This window comes from Apteryx mantelli, chromosome 6 (assembly GCF_036417845.1).
Source record: "Apteryx mantelli isolate bAptMan1 chromosome 6, bAptMan1.hap1, whole genome shotgun sequence".
In the NCBI taxonomy this organism is placed as follows: Eukaryota; Metazoa; Chordata; class Aves; order Apterygiformes; family Apterygidae; genus Apteryx; species Apteryx mantelli.
Genome location: NC_089983.1, coordinates 12,164,591 through 12,184,798, shown reverse-complemented (window position 1 = coordinate 12,184,798; position 20,208 = coordinate 12,164,591). Strand labels below are relative to the sequence as shown.

At 39.2% G+C, this 20,208-nt stretch overlaps 1 protein-coding gene across 5 annotated transcripts in view; it reads right to left on the bottom strand.

Annotated features, from left to right (window-relative positions):
- The window catches only part of NBEAL1 (neurobeachin like 1), a 95,179-nt gene that overhangs the window by 60,572 nt on the left and 14,399 nt on the right, over window positions 1-20,208 (bottom strand). For all 5 annotated transcript variants that reach the window (XM_067298751.1, XM_067298750.1, XM_067298753.1 and 2 more), the window contains exons 3-8: window positions 14,727-14,818; window positions 8,966-9,127; window positions 7,484-7,565; window positions 7,150-7,277; window positions 5,029-5,111; window positions 1,031-1,116 (exon numbers count right to left, since the gene is read on the bottom strand). In XM_067298751.1, the coding sequence (XP_067154852.1) occupies window positions 1,031-1,116; window positions 5,029-5,111; window positions 7,150-7,277; window positions 7,484-7,565; window positions 8,966-9,127; window positions 14,727-14,818 (633 nt within the window). The remainder of the gene's footprint in view (window positions 1-1,030; window positions 1,117-5,028; window positions 5,112-7,149; window positions 7,278-7,483; window positions 7,566-8,965; window positions 9,128-14,726; window positions 14,819-20,208) is intronic.

The window sequence follows — 20,208 nt, the reverse complement described above, 5'->3', positions numbered from 1 at the left end:
TCTCTCAGGAGCTGCATTTAAGCCGTGTCTCCCACCCTTGTTCCTTGCCTGAGCCATGCTGCAGCCATGCCCATGCCTGGCCATGTACCCTCTTGATCCTGACCCATGGATTTGACAGCCTGGCTTGACCTTGGACCTGCTTCATCACCTTGGACCTGCTTCATCACCATATGGATGTGTCTCGCAACCACTGGACTCTTGGCTGACTCTGGTTACCATCACTAGACTGAATCCCAACCCTGATGTCCCGACTAGACTTCCTGGCTTGATCTCAGGCTTTGTCACTATGGTTTTGCCCAGTGATTTGGACCAGTTGACCCTGGCTTCTGTCACCAGACCTGCTCTGCTCACCTTGCTTGGGTATGGCGGGGCTGCGCCTCTTGTCAGTGCAGCTGACCACCTCTGCCTGTCAAGTTGTCATGTTTGGCCCCCAGCTTGCTCTCCCTTGCAGAGCAGCGCCTACCCTTGCTGCTCCCTAACAGCATTGTAAAAACCACTCTTCTGAATTGTCAGAAGTAACATCTACTTGCGACCAGACTAAGTGAAACATTAAAGTCAGCCAGAGTGGATGCTGGCTTTGCTGATGAAGAACTAGCATCTTTCAGAGATCCCCTTTTCTTCACATTCTTTCAAAGATGTCGCATGACTTCCAACCATGAAGACCCTGTGCCTCCCAGTGATACAGCTTACTCCCCGCGTTGAGAAGTAAGCTAGATATATTTCAAGTGCTGATATAAAACTTGCATCTTTGCAGGTGGAAATGTTAACACACATTTTTTATGATGTGAAAATATGACTAAGTTCACATGAATGTTTAGTTATTGTGGACAGCAATTTTCCACTGCCATTTGACCTAGCTTTTAGCATTTAGATACTATTGCACAGAATGGCCCCAAACTTCACAAGACAAACAATTAATCTATATTCAGCAATAAATCTCATTTATGCATTTCCCATAACCCGCAAGTCTTAAACAGTGAACAGAAAGTTGGAGGCTTCAGAAGCTGAAAAGAATTTAGAACATCCTTACCTGACCACCAGCCACAATAGCTCCAAAGAGATGTAACAAACAACATTTGAGGCTTTCCTTGAGATGTTCACTTTCTTGAAAGCATTCTGAGTGAAATAAGGAAAAAGTAGTAGGATTCTTTATTTTGGTTATGGAAATTATACAAAGTTTTTTTCCTCCAAAGAAAATGCTGAAATAATTAAAAATAACTCCACTACTCCTTATCATCATAGAAGTTTTAAACAAAATTTCAACTACATAATCTCTGCTCTCTCTTACATAAGTCGAATCACAACTTGAATCACACACAATCACAACAAATTGATGCAAATACATCAGTCTCAGTGTTATCAAAAAGTAACATGACAACACTACATTTATCAGAAATTCACAGGGCCAAACCTTCATCTTCCATAAAACAGCACAGTTTCATGCAAGCTGACAAAACCACAGGGGATACAGCAATTGTTGATCTGATCCACAATGTAAAACTAGCCCATTTTGTCCATACTATTAAGAAATACAAGGACACGCTAACATGCAAGCTGGAGAGTTAACAGACATGACAAAGGTTAGAGCAGTTACGGCACAGAAAGGCTCATGCCATACACAGTGCATGTTGTCAGAAAAACAGTGCCTGAACTTGCTCCCAAACTAAACTTTCCAGGGAAGTCTGTGCAGGTCTGTAACCTTTCCAGCATAGGCTCTTTAAAGATAATTATCCTGAATCTCTTCTCATGCCACCTCTGATGTAAATTACCTATAAACAGCCTCAGAAACTCTTCTCAGCAATAGAGATCAACATGGATATTGTTGCTATAGCAATAGCTCCAGACTCAAAGTAACTGCAACTGAAACTACAAAGTATTATTTTACTGAAATTAGCAATTGAAAAAACTCCCAATAATGTTATAAGCTAGGGCTGTTAATCACTTGGGTTTTTTAAAAGTGAGATTTTAAGCAAGCAATAGAAGTTTTAAATGCTAGAATTTTATGTTCATTAAAATAATAATATAACCTTTATGTCAATTACCAAATTAATGCTAAGCAACATATTAAATGCATAAGCTTGCTTTAACAGAAAATTGCACAGCTATTTTTAAAAATTTGTCTTCAAAGGGAAAAAAGCCTAAATGATCACAGTGTTAGTCTGCTGGTCCAAACACTCCCGTGACTTATAGCTCTGAACCTTTTGGGAAACTTCAGATAAATTCAATAGTGCAGTACCTAGCAGACAGTGAAAAGGAAAAAAAAGTCATTAGGTGGGTGGAGAGAAAAAGACTCAAATTAGTGCTGCCATGGCAGGAAAGTCTAAAGCATAAGCTCAACAGTTTTTTGTTCCATTTCTTCTGCCAGCTGGTCACCCAGCAGATGATTATCTGCCCCTCACTTCACACGCCCATAGCTCAGTCACAGTATAGGATAGCTAAGGGATTTAGGAGGAACCAGAGGGTCATGCAGGGGTAGCGAGTGGGGAGGAGGGCTCCTGTGGATGGCATCCTCAGTAGCAGCCACTAGAGTGGGTTTCCAGTGCTCTGGCACAAAGGCAACGGCATTTTACTGGCCTCAGCCGTCTGTTCTTTTTGGCTACTAGCCCATTTACCTACACAGAGAAGGGCATCACAACAAATAGGTGGAAAATTAGGCTTACTGCAGTGGAGGATGCAAGACAAACCCAGAGAAACCAAATTCATGACTGCCACTGTGCTAGGAGTAAAATCTTCCTTTTTATTTTTAATCCTACATCATCTCTTCAGATGCTACCTGACACTAAAGCCAAGCTGAGTTAGCAGCTAGCTGTAGACAGGGCTGATTCCCCTCTCACCCCGCCCTTGCAGCCAATGTCCCACTGCCTCCATTCCCTCGGCATCGGCTGACACAAGAGTGAAGTGTGTCAGGGCGCTCAGCAGGGCTGGGAGCAAACCAGCTGGATGTCCCAACTTCCCCTCTGCAGTTCCTCCTCAAAAGCAGTGTTTTGTTGGCTCAGCTCCCTGAACAGCTAGCCACTACATCAGCATAACTGGCAGGGGGAGCCTGCACTCCATGCCCTCACCATAGGGTATTATTTTTACATATACAAAGTTTCCCCAAGGGTGGCGATACTTTCAGACAATGTTATTTGCTTTATATCCCCTTATTGAAATTCTGATTTGTTCTCCAGTTAGCTAGGCTAACTCAGCTATGACTCTCATGGAGATTATTAATCTTACCCTTGCAGAAGCAATACCAGGAGCTAATTCTATCAGTCACTCAGCCACCAGTTCCCCTGTACAAGAACTGAGGAAACAAGTCCTCTTCTGTTCAGGGAAGGCTGATGGTAGTTCAGGAACTGGGTAACAGGACAACCTATTCCACCCCCCAGTCCCATGCAAGGAAACATTTTTAATTCTCAGTTTGGCACAGCTCTTAAACACGTGGTCAAGTCCCAGTTACAGATCTTTAGCACCATTCTCAACATGGATCCATCCATTCTGGGAGCTGAGACTAATGGAGGGGAAAGCCACCACAGCCCAGTCTCATTGGCAAATACCAGGGTGGTGTTGGTTTTTTTGTTTGTTTGTTTTTTCCTAATAAATTCAATAAATTCTATTCCATAAAATAATTTTGCTGCAAGTTCATAGGAGAAAACACATGAGGGAAACATGTAGAAGGCAGAAATTAACTATGCCTGACCAACACTTAAAACATTGCCAGTGTTTAGAAACAAAGCCCTTAAACAGGCACACCTCTAAATTTAAATTGTGCAGAACACAAATGCTAAAATGCCCTCTCCTAGGATACTTTGTTTGATGATCTAGTATGACTTGTATGAGAATGAGTATTCTTTCATCACCATTAGCTGAAACTCTACTAAGGAGACAACATAACTGTATTAGCAAGCCTCTTTTAGAGCAGAGAAGAATTAAAAGCTTGAACAGCAAGAGATTAGGTGCCTAGTTCCCAAAGGTGAATCCTAGGACCCTATACCTGATTATGCTTTTCTTTAGCTGATCTGTCCTATAAGGACTGAAAAAGTTCTGGATACATACAGAAGTAAGCCCTTAAGCATTCTAAGAGTGAATGTGTGCTTTTAAACAAGGAGAGCTCTCTCTTAGCTATCGGACTAAGTGTATGAATTCAGTAAACTTGGATTTAGGTTCTGCCAGAGTTTTTTCTGGTGGATCTGGGCCTAAGAAGTCTCCGCCACAGAAGCGAAAGGGAATCTTCACTGATTAATGGGAAGAACACTTACTCATCAGTAAACATATAGTATTTCACACATTGCTGAGGGTATTTCAGCTTACTCATTGTTCTACACTAAAGATACTCCAATCTTCTGGAGGATACTCCAGTTCTTCCGCACAGTATGCAGAAGAGGCTAAAACATTACACAAGTTTCTGCATATCAGCGCTTTAAAAGGCTGTTATCTAAGCTAGATTGAAGTACAGAACATGGCCACACAAGTCCTCCTTTTCCTCTCAGCCAGCTGCAATGGTAAGAGCGCATGAATTCCAAAGTGGCAGTCACAATACTTTAATGACTTAACCAGAGACAAAACAGAGCAGTTTCCCAAACTGTGGTCCAAGGAGCATTTGCTGGTCATATGGTACAGAGTTTCCTTCTTTCTAGCTGCTAAATCATATTTAGAGACAGAAATGCATGCATAGTTATCAATACAGTTGCTACAGGGATCTTATGTGTAATTGCTATATGCCCCATAATAAAAGGCAAAACTGGCAATTTACAGAACCAACTCTACTAGATCACAGTAGGCACTGAAAAAAAGTCTGGAAAAAAAAAGGCAGGCTTTCAAAGACCAAAGTACCACAAATAAGGATGGCAAGATGGTGATATTCAAAGACAAATTTTTAAGTACAAAGAGCCAAAACCAAGCAAAGCAACCCACTTCATTCAGCCTCAGAAAGAGAGTAAGAGGCTTTTATGTTAATCATACATTCTTAGTGGAATGGAACTTGAAATCAGTAAGTTCATTACTGCAAAGATAACCATTTCCAAACATGCCAGTGATAATACTTACGGTAAAAGAAAGGGACAAACTCAACTGTAAGGGAAGCTGGCTTATACTTCTGTCTGCTCTTTTCAACTGTGCTAAGGATACGCCTGCAATTACATTTAAAAAAAAAAAAAAAATACCCCAAAGAAATTAGATACATCATCTTTGTTTATGACTTATTCACAAGAAAAGACACTGCCAACATCCAGAAATTATCTTTTGTCTACAGGATAAAAAAGAAAAGCACTTCATCCTGAGAAAATGAATCACAGCTAATCCTGTGTTTACTGTTCCACTCCTAGAAATGCCTTAACATTTTATAATATGGCTCAGCTTAAAAAAAAAAAAGCTAACAATCTGTTATTTAGTCCTTGCTTACTGTAACTAAGCCATCAGCTGGCCTGCCAAATTTCTTAACCATGTAATTTGAAATAGGCACAAAACATTATTATGGGTACCTTGGACGGGGGGGAGGGGGAGGAACCAACAAACTAACTGTAAGGAAAATGATTCTACATTTATAGACATCTTTTCAAAAGATGCAAAATATTTATACTGCTATCTTCAGAAACTTCTTTTGCCCTAATTCCACCCTCCTCCCCACCCCATTTTTGGCTTCCTTCTTCCATCACTTTAGTAGAATGGGTCAGTTTCTGAAAGGAGAAAGTAATGGAAAGAGCTTCATGTTCATCAGATACAGCCAAACTCCTCTTGGTACACCCTCTGACTTGTGTTTTCAAATCTAGATTGAATTAGCAAATATATTTATTTGAATTTACAAAAGACATTTAAATCGCATCCAGACAATTCCAAAGAACATAACAGCTTACAGTGGTGTGATTATATTGATCTATTGCCAACTTCTGTACCTTCCCTGAGTGCAGACTCAATGATATTGAGTACATATACACTACTTAAGATACAGTGAGATGGTCTGGCATTACCTACACTAAATCTGGAAGTAGCTTAGCAGTATGTTGGAGGGCCATGAATGAGAAGTGGTGTGAACTTGTGCTCTCTTCTAGAAAGGGGAATTTTCATGTTGCACAAAAATACCAGAAATTGTGGTCCTTACATGCCACTTACAACTTTGTGCACAACAATTCGAGCTGTTAAGGGAACAAAAAGCAGTGTTGTTAATGATGGTCTCACAAAAACTGTAGCCCATGCAGTGTTACAGCATGCCACAGGTCTCCAGCTATGGAGAGACCCGGCAGCCAAGGTACACCACTGCAGTTCATGTGGCCTCCACTCTCTGTTTGAAGAGTCCTGAGGAGCGACTTGCTGCCCAAGTGCAGCGCACCTCTACAGGACATAAGTCATGAGAATGGACCTGGGGTTTTACAAGACTAGGTAACATGAGATGCAGTCTCTCTGTGTGCATAGTTATTTGCGCACACACATCCAATATTTGGTGTCCACTAAAATGGTGCTAATAGAGGAACCAAAGGAAGAGCAGCTCTGAATGACAGCAGCAAGGAGCAAACAGCAGCTTGAGGGCTTGCACACTCACACAGCCAACAAACATGTTAACTATACTCTACAAGACCACCTACCTTTAAAATTAGTGTAATGAATTTGAGGCTAATAAGGGAGAACCATACATGAAAAAGATCACATAGTAAGTTATAAAGAGGTCTCTGAAGAGCCAGTTATAGCAGATAAAGTGAATCACTAGCAGCTTCACAGAGCAGGGCCTGTGCTTGAAATGACAAAAGTTCAGCTACTCCAGAAAGCCAATTTCCTGGCTCTCTACTCTTCCCACCTTTCAAAAAAACCCCAGAACTTAGCTTTCCACTGAATGGAACAGGATATCAGGTACCCTGATAAATTTGGTGGCAACGAAGTTCAGTTTCAAGTGTGCCTGCTTCATGATGTTAATTTTGGTAGAAAACAAATTTCATTAACACTAAAGACTGTATATTCAGAAAAAAAAAAATCAAGTATTAAATCAAGTTCTCAAGGCTACCAATTTTAACACCTGAAAAAACTGCAAAAGCAGAAGAACATCCATGTAACTACATTTCATTGTAGTTTGACATGGGGCAATAATTGTTCTGTCAGAAACCTTACATATTATTTGTTATATATGTTTTCTTTAATCACAAAAGCAGAATTTGTGATCCTGTATTTGTTGACACATACCCTGCAATGCGCTGCCTCCAGTTTCGATATGGATCGTAGAGACTTTCACAAAAAGCCAGTGCATGTCTTACAAATTCTTCTATTGGGGTCTGATCTGCCACTTCTTTCTCTTTTGTTTTGCTTTTTAACTGAGGAGGGAAAAAAAAAAAAAAAAAAGGTTGTGGTCAGAAGATTTTGAAAAGTTGAAAGTTAATCTTGATCTCCTCAACAACAGTCCCAAGCCCTTGAATACTCCCCTGCACCTCCCACTGCACTTAAAAAAAGGAACATACAAGCAGGGCCAGGCAGTAGCAGACAGGGAAAGTAACAGATGAGAACTGTTAACTTCACATACCTGTTGTATGTATAACGTGGTCATGGTGATAACATGGTTAATGTATGAACACATCCCGATCTCCTCCACATTAGCCAAATTTCTATGAAGGCAACATAAAAAAACACAGAAATGTACACAGCCTACTATTTGAGGCTAGTTCAAACAATGCTTGTTTTAGCATTCAGTTTAAAATGATACAAAAGTGTATCAGCATTTCAAAAACACTCCCCAAAAGACTGCATGTATTCAAATGTTTATTTCTGTCACAGTAAAATACTACAAGTTTTCATCTAACAGGAAGACACAAGTACAGCCAAAGCACCAGTGTCTTTGCTGTAGGCCAATTTTAACTGGAATGTGGGGTTTCAGAGGTTAAGCAGATTCCCAGGCACTCTGAATGGAGAGCTCAGCAATGGCATCTGATAACAAAGGCAGCGACTTCCACTTCTCCCACATTACTAGAGCATCACAAGGAGACTGATATCATAGCTCCATACAGCTTCTCAAACTCTAGCATGCACATTACTCATAAGCAGTTTAGCATTTTAAATTCTCCCAAGGAATAGAAAAATCCAAGACTATTTTAAAACATTAAATAAGTCAACAGTAACAAAGAAATAGCATGCACATGTAATTCTCAGTCTTGAGGACAAGTCAGAAATCAGATACTTAAACGATGAAGTAAGGAGAATTTTTCAGCAATTAAATAAGGCTGACAACAGTTGGTAATTCAGCAACACTGCTACTACCAACTACGCAGTTTATATTTAATATTCTAGGATACTTAAACACTGCCCTACAGCCTTTTGTGCTGTTTCAGGGATAAGGAGAACCAAAGGATTCAGAAAAAGCTTCTTCAAATACTCCTTAGGAAAAGAGATTGCCTATTACACTTTATCCCCTTCTTCTGTTAATGCAGTTTGCCACAAAAGAGTGAAGAAACTGGGTGGAATAGACCTCCAAAACAGTTTATTTACCTGTTTAAATAGAATCACAGAATAACACCTAAGTTGCAGAAGGAAGCCAGCTGCATTAAGAGTCTAACAAGTCAGGTTCCAAATCATTTCCTAAGCTGTTTATAGAATTCTAAGCATGCTAAGAATGTGAAACAGTTCTTCCCGGACATTTCTCTTTAGAGTTATTTCATATCGAACATTTACTGGAGTATGCTGTTTCCTTTGAAAAGTATTTGTTATACCTGGTAAACCATGTCTTGAATTCCCATAAACATATCTTAAGTAATGACAAAGAATTTAGTGTCTAATCACCCTCTAGTCCATTTCTTGTAGCAAACATTATTACTAAGACAACTGCACTTCTCCCCCTTATCTCTTTCTTCCCCTCTTTATTTTGAAGACTGCAACAGGTAGTATTTCTCTGTTTTACTGGAACATGCCAAAACACACCATACATGTCATAAGAACCTCTATCTATGGACTGCATCAAGGTTTCTTTAAAAAAAACCAGCAGCCTTGTGGATGTAGCAGCCAGAACAAATACCTGCAGAGGATGATAAAGAATTTCACAAGTAAAAGTGACAGAGTTTGCTGCTGCTCTTCTAGTCCATCTGACATCTTCTGGACACACTGCAGCAGCTGGAGCCTTAAGACCTGAAGAATGTTATCAGGAAGCAGTGATATTCCTGGAGGAACGTCATCCACCCTAAACAGAAAACCATATACACAAGATGTTTTTAATCTTGCAAATGCTATATTATCAAAATATTTCAGTGTGCTTGGGTAGTGTCCCAATAAACCTGTATAAGAAAGGTTACTGAACTTTGGCAACTGACAGCTCACAAACACTTTCCTATGAGCTACAAGAAAATGCCTGGCAGTAACTTGTCTGCTTGATCTTCCTTTCTGCAATGAACTGCATTAAAAAAAGCTTTAAAAAACACATTAAAGGGATTCCTAAACACTCTTTCATGAAGTGATTGCCACAGAGAAACTGCACGCTCTTGAGTAGGCAAACAGGTGGCCTGGAAAATCCCTAAGTAAGGAAAGGGATGCCCCCAAAGGGATGAAATGTATGGAAACAGAACACAAAAGGAACAATTTCAATTTCCTGCTGAAGATTAAAAGCATCCAAATAAGCAAAATGCCAATTATTAAATAGTAATTATTGAAATCCAGTTGGCAAACATCCACAATGCACTTCATGTCTGTCTTACAGCAGCTACAGGAAGAAGGCAGTTCACAGTAAGTTTAAATCAGGCATGACCTGAGAAAATCAGGGTCTGAATGCGGGGTGGGGGACTCCCAGCAATCCACCTGACTCTTGGCACACTGCTTTTGCATGAATACCTGACCTATCCTTATTAGTTTCTTCATATCATTAACCCAGCAAACAGTTTTGTTCTGCTATCTAATTATTTTTAGAAGACAGAAAGACCGTTGTGCTGGGATTAAATACAACAACTCTAGCAAGTCCAGACTTTGCCTTGGAGAACATTAGATACTCTTGCATGTTTTCTGCTAAACAAATATTTGTAGAAAAATACCAGAGAAAACCAGAAGAAAAAAAACACCAATAAAAATAGTGCAAAGCCAGTGCTCTGAGCACAGCCATACAGAAACCCATGTCAGCAACACTCTAGAAATACTTAGGTGTGTTACAATGTTCTCCAGGATGGAGACCACTACTGAAGCTCCCTTTGACAAGAGTTCAGGGGCAGCTTTCTGCCAGCAAGCAGTACGTCTGCTGCTTACATGGTAAAGCAGGTCTGCCTTTGGCATCAGCTGCTTACCCTCACACATTCCCTATCAACTCTACACAGGAAAAGCCTCAGGACACAGCTCGCAACAGCCTAAAATACAGCCAAAGGCAGGGAGAAAATTTGTAACAAACCAAAAACCAGAGCCAGCTCCAAAGCTCTCTAACATAACACTGGCATACATAAATCTGTGTAAGAACAAGCATCAGAAAGCGTGGAGAAATGCAACTACTGAGAATTAACACTGCGACACCGGCTATTTGAGGGAAAGGGGGAACAACGTATCATTTAGTTTTCTAAAGCTGAAAAGGGAAAATTGAGATACAGTTTAGTAAAACAAGTAGGCAGGCACAAACAACAGCCAGTTCCCATGTCCCAGAAAACAAGTGTCAGCTGCGTGTATATCAAGGACTTAACACCACTCATTCTCTTGCTTCTTCACTAAACTAGGTAATCTGCTATTCAGGTCTTGCTGCAGCATAGTTTTCTGAATGTTGACAGAAATTTTGTAGGACCTAGGAGTCTGAACTGAGAAAGACATTAACCATTAACCACAAAACAGAAAGCAACTACTATTTTCAGCCACAACTGCCAAGAAAGAAACTGGCATTTCTGCAATAGCAGCTCCATCCCTCAAGATGCCAGCAGATCCATACCCTCAGGGACTGACACTGCTCATAACAATCTGAGAACTCACCATCGCTGTATGAGGAAGGCTGTCATTTTTTTTAAACAGCTGAAATCATATATCCAGAAGTAACTTCCCTAAAATGGCCAACAAGTCCTTTTGGTAACATTGGGAAGTGCTGCGTACGAAGGCAAACAGCCCGCAGCCCAGAGAACGTGGGCTCTGCAGTAGCTATGAGCCTGTGCCGTTGCACCCACCCTTAGAAATCCCCGCATCGTGTGAGAACAGCACAAGAAACACCAATCTTCCGGGATTGCTCAAGCTGAATATACTATAAAGATTAAATAATCAAACTACTTTTCACCCAACAGAGCAATTTCTTACTTCATCACCACAAAAATCAAGAAGTCAGATTTGTGGATGCATAATATCAGCTACTGCCTGACAAGACTAGCTGTATCAAGTAACTATTCCAAAAAGAAAGAAAGAAAGAAAAAAAAAAGCCCCCTCCCTCCCAAAATATCTGATTGTTGGTACCCTACCTCTAAAGTCTGAGAACGTCCTCAACACATTTAGGTTCTTTTATTTATGTCCTTGCATTGCTTTAAAGTGGGTATGCAGTTTTCATCTGCCACCCCAGGTTTTGGAAAGGAAGTTGCATTACTCTCCAAATTGTATTCACCCTATTAGGGCTTAAACCCACGCGCTGGGCCTCATTCCCTCCCTTCCAAAGCACTAACCACTTAGAAACAAAGGCTGCAGAAAACCAGACTTCACTTTTCAGCATCGAGTTTCCAGTAAACGTGTAATCAGCAGGATTATCATTACTCCTTCATCATTTTTATGTGGGTTTGAAGTCCATATATAACCAAAGTATGGTGTCTATGGTACTTTGGATGAGCTTCGCTTAAGCCCCTTTGCTTGACTGTGTGCAAACTGAAACCAGAAAGGAACAGGACGATGCTCTGGGGTCCTTTGTTGTTTCCGGAAGTATTAAACTAAGCGATAATTTCTCTCCTTCAATGAAGAAAAAAACCTCCCACCAGCTGGTAAAGGTTTTATCCTTCCCACTGTAAATACTGAAAAGATGTAATAAATGGCTTAGAAAAAGAACAGAGGAGTGCATTAATCCTTTGTGCTCAATGCACACAGCTGTCAGCATAGCTATTACATGGTACAATATCCTCACCTTCTGCAGTAAAATCACTGTAAACACCATTAGTGAACCACTTCATTTAAAGTTACCTAAAACAATATAAGAGTTAAAAAAAAAAAGGGGGGGGATGTAGAGAAGATGCAAAAAGATGGAGGTACAAATGAAGACCTGCTCTACTTCTACACTCAAATCATACCACTGGATACACTCATTCTCCAAATTTAGAAATTTCCAAATTCTGTGTTATGGAGCATCTGCCAAATTTCTAAAGTAGATTTCAGAAAATTATGTTTTAAGTTATAGAAGCAATATCCTTATCAATTAGATTAACAAATGACATTACCAATAAAGAGCCCTTCCTTCAGGAAAAAACCCTAAGAGTTTCATTAAGTTTGAGTGCATGGGGTTTTCTTTGAATGTAAGAGACAAAATTCCATGGAAGAATTGGAAGACGATGACAAATTCCTGTCTTCTGAAACGTTAGTTTTGTGCAGACATCTGTACAAGTTTTCTTCTCCCAGCACAGTTTCTCACCATTTACTGGCTTTTGCCCTTCAATGCAAGAGGTCTTTCAGGTGCTCAGTAGAGCTGTAAAGCATACCAAGATCTGCGTAAGGAAAAAAATTATGCACTAGTCCCTTCAGTTCCTCATTTGAGCTAGCATCATGTATCACTTCCAAGATCAAGTGACAGTAATAGTTTAAGAAGAAAAATGAACTCCAGTAAAATTATTAAAGATTAGGTATGAAGCCATAACGGGGTGTGGGTTATAAGGAAAATACTGCACACGTAACCACACTGTGTGCTTAGATACAGGCTCATGTCAGTCTCCCTTCTACTAACTGAAGCTCTTGACTAATTTCAAGCAAATTTGACTGAGCGAGGCAGCAGCACAAAATATAAGACTCCTTCTAGGACTGTGAATAGAGGTTGTGTGGCAGCGTAGAGCCATCCAAGAGTACTTCAGTAAGACAAAGGTCACTGTGTAAACTCATTTCTTCCTAGACACCCCAAGAGAAGACCGCAGGAAACCAGGCTTTCGTGGTGCCACACAGATCTGCTTGTTCTCCTTTGCAAGCTCAGCTCCACGCTGTAAATGCCTGCAATAAGAACTAACACAAAAACCCAGAAAGGTACCATTTTTCACATGCCTCGTTATTTCCCAAATGCAAATAAAGACAGAAACAGCAATTCTTTGTTAACATTAATATCTACTCTCAAACAGCATGATATTTAAACCCAGCCACTGAAGCACAGGAATTATGTCTTTATCTTTATGTTGTTTTGGTATTTTTTTCTCTACATCTGTTACAAAAATGAGTCTAAATCCACATGGATCTATTCTTCCAGACAAAACCATGAATCCTGTCATTAACCTCAGAAAAATACAGGATTTTTACACTCAAAGCCATCATTTAGCACAATGAAGATGTTGCTATTGTTCCAGCCAGCTAACCTTCATTTTAATTTTTTAAAAATCATTTGCTATGTTGCTGTTAAAAAAAAAAAACAAAAACAAAAACAAAAAACACCTTAAACAAAAGCACCAAGACACTCTTCCACTGTTCCCATTTCAATATTAAAACTGTATGTTAAAGGATAACTTTTTTCCTGAACTAGCCACAGTAGGATGCATTATGGCGCCTCACTGCAAAGACAACAGATCTTTAGGAAGAGAGCACAGAATTAACTTGTAGCTTTTGCATATTAGTAATTTCACTATATATTTTGCATTAATATAGGCATTAAGAGAAAATTTTAATATAAATAGCAAAGATCAGTTTTTAATCCACTGAGATCCAGTTTCAGCATTCTTCATTTCCTTGTAACAGTGGAGGCTATCGCTTATACCTCAAACAGGATCTGATCCAAAGCCCATTAGAGAATTTCCATTGATTTCAACAGGGTTTGGACTGGAGCCATGGTGCAGGGAGAGCCATTCCTTGTATTCACTCACCAGTGATAGCAGCTATAATACTGATGCCAATTCTCATGATTTCTAAATTCTGTAGCATTTGTTTTTTCTTAAAAGCTTTAGTTCATGCAAGCATCTCAGCTTTCATCTAAAAGCCAGAAAAAACATCCAGTGCCTAAGTTTCTATTTCTCACAATTGCAAAGCTAATCTTGAAAACATGATCCTTAAAACACGGAAAGCAAATTCAAAATACTAAGTCTGGGACTTGGAAAATAGATTTTCACAACCATCTCATGATTATTTCAGTACTTGGGATTAGCAACACTGCTGAAGTTAGTGAACTGAACTCTTCGCAAATGCAAAGAAGGAACTCGCTTTTAAATCTATCATTTGTGCATATTTTAACTTTACAAGAGGTATTCAGTCAAACCATCCAAATCAGTTACACAGCATTCATCTTATCCTTAATCTTAAGGCAATCCCTGAATTACAAAACTCTGCCTACATCTTTCCTCTATTTATTCACTTCTGTTACAGATACAAGTGCTAATACTCGCTAGTGCTATTTCATATACTTATTTCAACAACACACAAGGGATGATTATATTTCTATCAGCAAGAACAGGTGAATACTGATGCCATCTCCTGATATAATGCAAATACCAGTATTTGCCTGGTTTCGTCATTCCCAGCCCAAATTGACCTTCAAAAGAACGGGGAGTGCCACTCAACAATAAAATCTGTCTTTTGTTTAAAAGCAGTATTGAGGGTGAACAAGGCTGGGATCTCAGCCAGGTCTGTTTCAGGTATCAAACAAAGATGAACAGGTCTGTAATTCTACATACCTAGTTGGCAGCTTCTCAAAGTCCACATCCAGAAACTGTTCATAACTAGAAACAAAACTGTCCAACCAGAGCTTCAGGTAATCTGGATCTTTCTGTAAAAGAAAAAAACCAACACATTATGAAATACAGCACCCAAGATCATCAGCCAACAACTCCATAGTATTAAGTTGAAAAGAAATCTTTTCTTTTAAGTGCTTTAACCAGGGCGAGAGGAGTAAATAGACTGATTTTTAGGACTAAAATATAAAAGTTATGCCCTTTGAAATTCTCAACCATGTTTTGCTAATGTGACATTTTGGTATTGAGTAGATACTTATTAGTTCATGTGTCTCAGCTTACAGGTACCAATTCCAGAAGTGATTTATAAACAAGCTTTAGTTACTCTCTAGAGTTTCAGTTTTCTAACACGTAGCAACTTAAATTACTAGTATATTGTATTCTTGATAGTATGCAAGTTACAATATTCCTCATGACTTATAAAATTAAATAAGAACCCTAATGACAATCCTAATCACAAAATAATTTGCTTTTTTGCTTCATTCTTTGATTCATGACAGCAAAAGAGATAACACATTCCAGAAAGAAGGCAGCTAGCAACAGACTAGGGCCAGATGAAGTATTCCAAGAGGCTACACACAGCCTATGAGTTGTGCACTGGATATCTATAAAACAAAGAAATTTAAATTTAGGCTTCCTAGTTGTTCCTAAGAGAGCAAAAAGATTTTGCTCATGCTCTGCAGTTTGTCAGGGCTGGGTGCTGTGAAAGCAGGGAGAACAGACACCAGAACCTCTAGGATCACCAAACAGCCAAGTCTTACAAAAGCAACAGATGAATTGTTTGCCAGAAGCGTTTGGCTGATTAGATGTGTGTAACTTAGAGTTAAGGTAACATTAGAAAAAAACACTGCTAGGTTCTACTGATCTGCTGTAATAACAAGGCTTCTCTCCTGCCACACTGTTATAACTGTATCACATTCAGAGTCGCCCCCTTGCAAACCCAAGCAAGACAGGGAAGTCATCTCTGAGTTCAGTAGTCCCAAACCCAAAAGCATGTGCAAACTTTTTATTTCCAAATGTATTAGTCTTTACCATTTCCCCCCAGACCTTACAGAGAGGATTCCACTCTGTGCACTTTGCAACGGACTCACTACAGACAGAGCAGCGTGCAAGTACCACACCTGCGACGATCAAGGGAAACAAATTCAATTTCAGTGAAAGCACTTAAAACTCAGTTTTACTGCAGTGTATTAGTAGCATGGTGGCGTCATTCACTATCTTTTGATGGGTGATGAAATGTCATTATTAACACAACCTAAGGCAGCAGCTGCTGATGTTTCAATGTCTAATGCAACTGAACAACATAACCCCTAATATTTTCCTCTGTTACTCTTGCTATTCCCCATCTGAAGGCTCAAAACAAGTGCCTTACAGATGGGGGAAGGAAGACACTTATAGAAACATACGAAAAGTCTGTCAGCATATGCATTATTTGATGCCACTTCCCTTTAAAGTCAAGCTGCTTAATTTTCAAAAGCAAACTGCTAGATCAAAGCTCACATCTTCCTCCACAAGGACCATGTAAAGAATCCCAGTCACACCCATTAATGCACATCCACGCACTCACACATTCTATACATTGTTTATAAAATAATTTAAAGATAAAGTTTTATAAATTTTAAAGTCATTTAAAATCTATTTCATAATTTATAAAATTCTGCAAAAGTTTTGAACCTCTTGTTCAGCCTTCTCCTTTCCCATATCTCCTTCCTTTTTTCTTCCCTTGCTTTATGTTGCTATAGATGCTCACAAATAAGAGGTTATTTCCTCGCAGTGTTAAGACCAAGGAGCAATCTGTGAATAACTCACACTATTCTGAGAAACATTGGTGACATGCATAGTCTTCTCAGTTCAAGATTGCTAAATAAAAAAAAAAAAAAAAAAAAAGAGCCTCCAAGACAAGAAAACCCAAACAAAAAAGAAATCATGGAAACCCATAATCTGAAGCACTCCAAAACCATTCTCCAAGCATCTTTTCATTAAAAGTACAGGAAGTGTAAAATATAGGAATCCCTTTCTCATTCAAGACCTTACCCACCTCTCCAAAGCAAGACCTCTAACTCAAGCAAGAGGGGTCAGAGACACCTTAATGAAATAAACTTCATTATCACTATTAATTATATATGAAATACCTTCAGATAAGGTGACAACAGGCACCAAATAAAACCACAGCTTGACGCTTTTATTTCCCATTCTTCTTCCATTTTACTCCTAATTTCTCCCTGCTTCATAATCTAATCTTCCTCTCCCTGCCTCTGCTTTTATTCCCCTTTCAAAGTTTTTGTTTTTGAAGTTATCACCTCCTTTCTTCTTCTCTTCCAAAATTTGTCAAAGTAGTATTACATCCTAGAAGCGTAATGTAGCCTTGCCCTTGCATTTCATATGCACTAAACTACCAAACAGTAATCTTAAACACACACGTGTTCATTGTACTGAAGACAGAATTGCAACATACAGACTGAAGGAAGCCATTGAGATAGAGAATAAACTCAAGGCTTCCAACCTCAAGTTATAGAGGGCAACTGATTATCTCCGCCAGGTGGGTCCAGAAGACACATTTCTCAGGTTCAGAGATCAAACACCTTGAAAACCAAACCAAAGGATGGGCAAGAACTGAGACTTGCCAACAGCCAAAAGAAAGGCCTAGAAGTAGCAGAAGATACCCTGTTCAGATGCTGTTGGCTTTGTGTTAAAAACTATTTACAGACTTACTGTTCAGTCTGCGGAATTATGAGATTTCAAAAGCATCTAGATATTAAAAGCTTTAACTTTCTTCTAATTCATAGCAAGTTATTTTAGCCACATGCAAACCATTTCACAGGATGTGATTTCAACAAATACAACATAGCTCAGGCTGCAAAGGACAAAGCAATAGCTGCCACAGCGAAGTTACTAATAGGAAGCTGTAGGCATATGTCTAAGCCTTTGCTTAGTTAACAGCTATGATAATGCTCATGCAAGCACAAAAACTGAATCTATTTGACTTTCTTTTTTTTTTTTCTGTTGAAAGAACTGCTTTTACTTGAAATACGCAAGTTCTCCCTGAAATATAATGTGAATTATTAAAATGACTCTATTAGTAGTTTAAAATAAAAAATGGTTTGTTGACACAGCTGAGGCTCATCTCTAGTTGTTGACAGTAACCTTCTGTAAGAAGACTTTCTTGACCATGTACCATTAGGAAACCATGCAAATACCATTATCTGACTTAAAATTGCTTTAGCAAAAGCTTATGGATGAGAGAGGGGGAGGGGGAGTAGAAAAGACAGAAAATTAGGTTAAATGCCTGCTTGCTCCTTTTTAATGATAGTTATAGTCTAAATCTGCTTCAAGCTTAAGATTAAACTAAACCTCCTCTTTATCCTTAACCTCTAATGCCTTTGCAAGGCTAACAGTGCAGACTAGCAGTAAGAGACCATTGCCAGACAAAATATGCAAGAAAAAGTATTACGTAGATGAAAGATGTTATAAAAGGCCAAAAGTTTTTGCTTACTTGTAGTGCACATACAAGTCTATTCACTTAGCCACTAAAACTCCTCTAAGTGAGGGAAACCCAGCAGGTAGTTCGTGCTTTCTAAACACACAAACACAATCCTGGGAAAAAACAGGAACTACAGTATCGTTTGATTATTACCTTTAGCACACTCTTTGATCCAACCGTCTTCCACCTCAACCCCCTGCCAGCTCACTGATTATATATTATCCAAAGTTATTAAAATAATCATCTTTGATATCAAAATACCAGGTAACACTACTGACATGTGCCAGCAGAAAACAGTTTATGTAACAGTTGATTCATTCTGAATCAAATCTAGAGATTTCCATCCAAGCAATAGCATTAACTCAACACCAAAAAAAAAAAGGCAGAAAAGCAAACAAGATCACTTAGCAACTGAATCTATATAAAAAACACTAAAATAAATCTCTATTATGAACCATCCATAAAAGTATGCCATCTTTTCATAAACAAACAAAAATGAAGACCTATAAACTAGAAGTACATCATGCCAGGAAAAAGTGACCCAATATTAAACATAGTTTTGCTACAAATGCAGACACAGAAGCTGTGTCAAGGATGTTGAAAAATAAGTTAAAAACAGCTTTCAAATTTTGAATCTGGCCCACATTTCCCCTTTTCTGTATTAGCAGTAAAGCTATAATCAGCCTAGATCCCATAACATGCACTAGTCACCTGCTGAAAGCTGCAAGATACTTAAACTTTACCAAAGCAGTTTTTAGAAAGCCAACTTACTGTGGTAAACGTCAGCCGTGGCAAAACAGGCACAAAAATGTGCATTCCTAAAACACAGCTGAATACATACCTTTCTGAGGACCAGCCTACTTGCTTCGAAGGCATCTTAGTATTTTCCCAAAACGGAAGTGTGATGATGACTTAGGAGAAAAAAAAAATGCATCTTTCTGCATTGATTTAATATTTTAATTTCATAACAAAAGCAGACACTAAGGGGCATGAACTGCTTTGTAAACTGCCCTTATCCTATCCGCACCTTCTTTCTCTTGGAGTGAACTTTGAGGTCAGCTGCCACCCTTTAATCTGAAGTTTAAATACAGTGGGATTTAGAATTGATTTCTGTTCTTTCCCCACATCCCCTCTCTTTTCTCATGGAAGAGGTTGTAAGCTAAATGCGAGTGTTTGTCTGTTTTCCTTGGGAAATCAGCTTCCCGAGGCAATGCACAGTGCAACAGGACAAATACCCGTGCTGCCACGTGGCAGGAGGATGCAGCATCCGTGGTGCCCCCGAGGGCAACAGATCACTGAACTGCAACCCCAGCTCCAACCGACTCTCTATAAATTGTACTTCCCTCTGCATTTCCGCTAAGGAAGCGGTAAAATGTATTTAGCTAGACCATAATGAAGTGTCTTAAGTACTCATAAGCAGTATTACCAGTAAAAGCAGTGAAACCCATGGAATATATTCTTATTCACCTCTTCTATAATCACCATTTTGTTGAGTCACCCCGCAGACAGAGAGCTGGAGGCTGTATGCTGGACAACAGCACCAAAGCGTTTTTAGCAGTACCATGCTATTAAAGCACACTCACACTGCAGTATCAGTTTTGAGAAGACACCACAAGGACAAACTGTGATAAACCCATTTTAGTTTAGTATTCTTTCTGAGCCCACACGCACTCCACAGACATGCCCTGTGAGATCAGTAAGAAGGGCAGGTGGAAATCTGATTTGTATAACATCAGTAAAAGCAGAAAAAAGGCTGCACGTGGAAACAAAACATCTTCCACCAGTTACAGCTTTTCAATCACTAGAAAAAGATATAACAAAATACTGGGTTTGGAAACTTGCAGCTTTCTTCTAGATTCACAATCCTAAGCATTTCATTTATCTACCTGAAACTTGTCTAGCTTTTTGCAAGAAAATTTAGATATCTTATCTGAATAACAACCC